Source organism: Benincasa hispida, chromosome 3 (genome assembly GCF_009727055.1).
Source record: "Benincasa hispida cultivar B227 chromosome 3, ASM972705v1, whole genome shotgun sequence".
Taxonomy (NCBI): Eukaryota; Viridiplantae; Streptophyta; class Magnoliopsida; order Cucurbitales; family Cucurbitaceae; genus Benincasa; species Benincasa hispida.
Window position 1 is genome coordinate 37,919,532 of NC_052351.1, and position 5,787 is coordinate 37,925,318.

Sequence of the window (5,787 nt, forward strand, 5' to 3'; positions counted from 1 at the left end):
AACATTTCTACACTTCTTTTATAGTTTACCAATTTTGCAATCCAACACAATTGAAAGAGAGAGATTTTCTCTAAAAATGAGTTTTTTTTTTTAATCTCAACTATATTAAAGAAAAGAAAGTCAAATGAAAGTTGATGAGAATTTGAATTTATGTACAAAAATAAAAGAAGAAAAATCATAATTTGACTCCACAATGAAAGTTGTTCTCTCGAATTCGGCATGGAAAAAACACCCCTAAAAAGAAGGGAATAAAAATGAACATCATTTAAAATGATGTTAAATTTTAAAATAAGGACATTTTAGAATGGCAATAGTCTCAATCTCAATCTCAATCTCAATCACAATAGGAAAATTCCCAAAGAAGCCCAATTTGGTTGTCAACTACCCTTCATCACAGCTGACAAAGCACCTATAATATAAACTATAAATTCATAACCACTCAAAGATCAAATATATATGTGTATATATATAATACACATCAGAAACCTTTGTTTTAGAATGGCAGGCGGCGGCATGGCCTTTAAGTTATTTTGTTGTATGTTGGTGTTTGGGATGGTCTTGTGGCGGCCGTCGACGGCGGAGCACGGCGGAGACGGGTTGGAGCTCCACTCACTAACCCAAAAGCTATTGGGTTTGGCGAGGGAAGGGGAGTTCATGGAGTGGATAAAAGGAGTCAGAAGGAGAATCCATCAGTATCCAGAGCTGGGATTTGAAGAATACAAAACGAGTCAACTCGTGAGGTCTGAGCTCGACTCGCTTGGAATCAGTTATCAGTGGCCTGTTGCCAAGACTGGAGTGGTGGCTTCCATTAGAGGGGATTCTGTTTCTTCTTCTTCCGCACCTGTTTTTGGTCTCAGAGCAGACATGGATGCTCTTCCTCTTCAGGTACTACTATCTCTCTCTCTCTCTCTCTCTCTCTATATATATATATATATATATTTCTCTCCCCTCATCATCATCTTCTTCTTCTTCTTCTTCCATCACACGTGATGTTGACAAAAGTCACATGAATGGAGATTATTGGTTATGCTTTTCCAAAGTGAAGCATCATAAACACAAATCATGTCTATTGTCTTTTCAATTCCAATAATGCAATCTATTTGTGTTCCTCTCCTGTAAAATCACCTAAAATAAGGAAGAAAACAAGATGGTTATATTATGTAACATTTTGAAGACTTAGGTAAGTTTCAAAAGTAATATTATATATATATCATGCATGATTTTAACTATACTTATGAGTGGATGTCGTACAAAATGCATAAAATTTAGTACATAGAGAAGATGAAATGGCAAAAGTTAGGACAAAGATGAAACAGAAAATGGCATGCAGATCAAAGACATTTAAAAAGGCACCTTGGAAAATATAAAGCAACCAAAAGACACTGGATATAAAAATATTTATAATTTGATCAATTAATTCTCTGAACTTGTTGGCTTCCCCATCTTTCTTGCTCTACTAAAACTGAGATGATTTCATATACCAGAATAGCATATCAAGAAACAGCTTCATTTAAACTTGTTGGCTTCCTATCCTTGCTCAATGGGAATGGGTTACATAAGTTCATTTACTTGTAAAATTGAAGTACAACCTCGCTAACTATTAATTTCAATAGAGATAGATGATCATGCCAGGTAGTGTAAAAACTGAGTACAATTGATGAGCAGTTTCAGATTCTCCAAGCTTAACATAAAGTTTATTCTCTTCATAAATTTGAAGGAACTGGTAGAATGGGAATTCAAAAGCAAGGTAGAAGGTAAAATGCATGCTTGTGGCCATGATTCACATGTTGCTATGCTATTAGGAGCAGCAAGGTTGCTACAGAGTAAAAGAGACAAACTGAAGGTAAAAATTTTCAGACAAATAGTTGTAAAGCCTGTTTCTTTTCCTATTCTGTTAAATGGGGAGGAAACTGACCAGGATTGTCTGAATATGTTATTATTTGAAGGGAACTGTGAAGCTAGTTTTCCAGCCTGGAGAAGAGTGTAATGGAGCTTATCAAATGTTACAAGAAGATGCCCTTGATGACATAGATGGAATCTTTGCACTGCACGTACAGCCCTCCTTACCAACTGGTGTCATAGCCTCTAGGCCGGGTCCAGTATGTGCTGGAGCAGGACACTTTTCAGCCTTGATCCAGGGAAAGGGTGGACATGCAGCAGCCCCACATAAGACGAAGGACCCAGTTTTGGCAACAGCTTTCATAATTCAGGCTCTTCAACAGATCGTATCTCGTGAGACAGATCCTCTGGAGGCCGGAGTAAGTTTTGCGCCCTCTAAATCAATCCCTAATGATATCAATTTGTTAAGACCACAATACCACAAGAACAGAATAATATGAAATAAAATTACTATAATCTCCACATGATTCAAAACTTTAGTCCAAGAACAACTCAAGAATGGTCACTTCACTCAATAAAGTGAAGGCAACTTGAAAACACAATGTAGTTAACTAATAATCAGCAATGTAGGTGGTGACGGTCGCATTTGTTGATGGAGGGCAAGCAGAAAATGTAGTTCCCGGGACCGTGAAACTTGGGGGAACTTTTCGGAGCTTGTCGCCTGAGGGTTTCTCTTACCTCAAGGAAAGGATCAGAGAGGTACGACGTGTATTTCTGTTGACCAACTTAACAAATTCCCATTTTGCTTTTGAAGCTGGACAAAACTTAATTCCTCCTCAACAGGTCATCAACACACAAGCAATAGTTCACCATTGTTATGCTTCAGTGGAGTTTATGGAGGATACACCAGTGATGGTTAACAATGAAGCATTGTTTGAACATGCGAAGAGAGTAGGAAATAGCTTACTTGGAGAACCCAATGTGCAACTCCTTCCATGGACCATGGGAGCTGAAGATTTTGGCTTCTTCTCACAGAGAATTGCAGCTACCATATATGTGATTGGGACGGGGAATGAGACTCTGGGATCAAATCGGCCAGTGCACTCACCGCACTTTGTCCTTGATGAAGAGGCTCTTCCAATAGGAGCAGCTCTTCATGCTGCTGTGGCCATGACTTACTTGGAACACAATTCAGTTTTCAGCGATTTAACTTCAAATTCAATTCTGTAAGCAAAACAATATTTGAGGAAGAACACATGCCAAAGTTAGGATGCACATATTTCCCAAATTAATAAATAGAATTGCACTTCATTACTACCACTGAAAAGTTAGAGAGCTTTTATTTGGGCATTCTTTCTATAACGGTATAACATGCAACATGCTTTGGAGCAACCAAAACATAAACTGCACAAAATGAAGCAACCTTAAGCACCCTGTTATCTGGGCTTTCCACACATATAAAGTTGTTTTTGGAAAAAGAACAATAATAATTATAAAAAGACTTGAAAAGAATTCAAAATTTTAAGTAAATAGTTTCCTAGACAAACAATGAATAGTTACATCGACGACTTTGGATAAACAGTTTTCTGGTAAATTGGACGAGATTTTCCAAAATTATCACTCCATAGTTTTTTGTCTTTTTAATAAAATACTTTTTATCATTTTTTGGAACAAATTTTATCAACAAATTTGAAACTTACATTACTCTTTACTGTATAACTCGTAGTACACTAAAAACAACGACAATCCTAGTTTTCCTGGTAGTATATTGCACCCATACGACCAAAAACGACCAAAAATTTTCCAAACAAACGAAGAATACTTCACCACTAAAAACAAAAAAGTACCAAAGTGTAGGAAAGACAATAGTCTGAGTTAACCTTTACCACCGTTGAATACCAGCATAGCAATGATATTGATAGTCTAATGAATCAAGATGTTAAACCGAGACAGGTCAATGCTGGTGCAGATAAGATTGCAGATAATGTATAATGTATACACAATACCATACACTAAATCCAACTGCAACCGGGTATTTTTCTGAGCCCTCTTTCATTCATTTGGTTTCTCACAACAGCCACATCCAACCACCTTTCTGCTGCAGCATAGATATTGGATAATAGCACATAATTGCCAGCATTTTGAGGCTCAAGCTCAATAAGTCGAGAAGCTACCACCTCTGCAAGCTCAGAATCGCAATATAATTTGCAGGCTCCTAGCAGTGCACCCCATGCACCAGGATGAGATTGAACAGGCACAGATTTTATGAGCTCATAAGCTGCTTTTAACCTCCCAGATCTACTAAGAAGATCAATAATACATGCATAGTGATCAGGAGAGGGAACCATGGAGTATTTATACCTCATGATTTCAAAGTAATGCCAGCCTTCATCCACAAGTCCAGCACGGCTACAAGCTGTTAAGATGACTGTGAAGGCTACTTCATCGGGAGTTAGATCTTCATCTAACATCCTCTCAAAGAGTGGCACAACCTGATCTCCGTGCCCGTGGATTGACAACCCTTGCATTACAGAACAATAGGAAATTAGATCCCTTTTAGGCATTTCTTCGAACAGATTCATGGCTCGCTCCATGTTTCCACACTTAGCATTCATATCTATAAGAGCTGCCCTAACGTGAGCCCCACGTAGATCACCTAAACACCTGGTAGCATATGAGTCAACCCATTTGGCCAAATCTAAATTACCCACCTGAGAACATGCTGACATTAAGCTTGCCAATACAAACTCATCAGGTTTCACATTCGTAGAACCCATTTCAAGAAAAGTCTTGACTGCCTCATTTGCCTGACCATTTTGTGTATACCCAGATATCAAAGCCGACCATGCGACAATATCCCTTTCAGGTGCTTTTTGGAATAAATTCCTGGCAGAAAGCATGTCGCCCGCTTTCGCATACCCATCGATCATTGTTGTGTAAGATACAACATTCTTCTCTGGCATTTCATCGAATACCTTCTCAGCACTCTTTAAATCACCCATTTTCATGTACCCACCTATAATTGCATTCCACGACGCCACATTTCTCTCTGGCATCGAATCGAAAAGCCTCTTTGCCTCCACCAAATTCCCAATGCTCGAATACCCAACGATCATAGCCGTCCAAGAAACCACATTCTTCTTTGACATTCGATCAAACACCTTACGAGCACAATCGATTAACCCACCCTTCCCATACAAGTTCACTAAACTCGTCGACACATATACATCCTCATCAACACCACATCTCAAGATGGATCCATGAAGGGCCATCCCTTCCATCACTTTCCCCTCACTCGCACACGCCTTGAGAAGCGAAGGAAATGTATACCTATCAGGAACGCCATCCTCACTCTTCATACGCACAAATAGAGAAATAGTATCAAGAAATTGCAATTTCTCACAGTAGCCACGAACGAGAGAGTTCCAAAGAAATGTAGTGGGTGAGAGAACACGATCAAAGACGGATGTAGAATAGGCGATGTGGGCGACTGAGTTGGAAGTGGAGATGAATTGGGCCACGAGAAAATGGTCCTGCTCGAGCCCTTTCTGGACGAAACGGGCATGGACTTGCTGGAGGTCGATGGGCGTCTTGCAGAGCTTGAGGAGGTCGGAAATTGGGTAGAAAGAAGCATTGGACTTTGGCTTGGTGGTGTTGCCATAGCTAGTAGTTGAACAGAAGCAAGATAATCGACGGAGATACGGCGGCATGGCCGCATTGGCGAGCATTTGCATGCCATAAGAACGTAAAAATCCTCCTCTTATCAGCAGCAGCTCCACGGCCCAGGTTGAGCTCAACGCACGTTCAAACAGGGTTCAGCCCGAACGGCAAATTTATGGATGGGTCAAATTTTGAAGCCCAAAATTTCATCCACCTTCCAAAAACGTTTGAAAATTGGCCAAATTGATGATGTCAATCACGTGCAAAATTACCGTTTAGTTCCTAAAA

The 5,787-nt window shown here is 39.6% G+C and overlaps 2 protein-coding genes across 3 annotated transcripts; one reads left to right on the plus strand and one right to left on the minus strand.

The window, feature by feature from the left end:
* The first annotated feature begins 209 nt into the window (after positions 1-209).
* On the plus strand, positions 210-3,166 carry LOC120073349 (IAA-amino acid hydrolase ILR1-like 3). The gene is made up of 5 exons (XM_039026142.1): positions 210-885; positions 1,718-1,843; positions 1,947-2,258; positions 2,470-2,598; positions 2,683-3,166. The coding sequence occupies exons 1-5, from the start codon at positions 457-459 to the stop codon at positions 3,067-3,069; spliced, it is 1,383 nt and encodes a 460-aa protein (XP_038882070.1). The 5' UTR covers positions 210-456; the 3' UTR covers positions 3,070-3,166.
* LOC120073348 (putative pentatricopeptide repeat-containing protein At5g37570) lies at positions 2,927-5,787 on the minus strand. Of its 2 annotated transcripts, none has more exons than XM_039026140.1 (2): positions 3,720-5,786; positions 2,927-3,063 (listed from the first exon to the last, which is right to left on the minus strand). In XM_039026140.1, the coding sequence occupies exon 1, from the start codon at positions 5,571-5,573 to the stop codon at positions 3,852-3,854; it is 1,722 nt and encodes a 573-aa protein (XP_038882068.1). In that variant the 5' UTR covers positions 5,574-5,786; the 3' UTR covers positions 2,927-3,063; positions 3,720-3,851. The 2 variants fall into 2 exon arrangements, with proteins under 2 accessions (XP_038882068.1, XP_038882069.1); XM_039026141.1 differs by having other exon boundaries at positions 2,929-3,063; positions 3,726-5,787.

What these genes read in the sequence shown, in the direction of transcription:
- LOC120073349 (XM_039026142.1), top strand. Translation starts at nt 457, where the DNA reads ATGTGTATATATATAATACACATCAGAAACCTTTGTTTTAGAATGGCA. An exon ending in TGGATGCTCTTCCTCTTCAG is followed by an intron (nt 886 to 1,717) that starts GTACTACTATCT and finishes ATAAATTTGAAG; the next exon opens with GAACTGGTAGAATGGGAATT. An exon ending in GTAAAAGAGACAAACTGAAG is followed by an intron (nt 1,844 to 1,946) that starts GTAAAAATTTTC and finishes TATTATTTGAAG; the next exon opens with GGAACTGTGAAGCTAGTTTT.
- LOC120073348 (XM_039026140.1), bottom strand. Translation starts at nt 5,573, where the DNA reads ATGCAAATGCTCGCCAATGCGGCCATGCCGCCGTATCTCCGTCGATTA.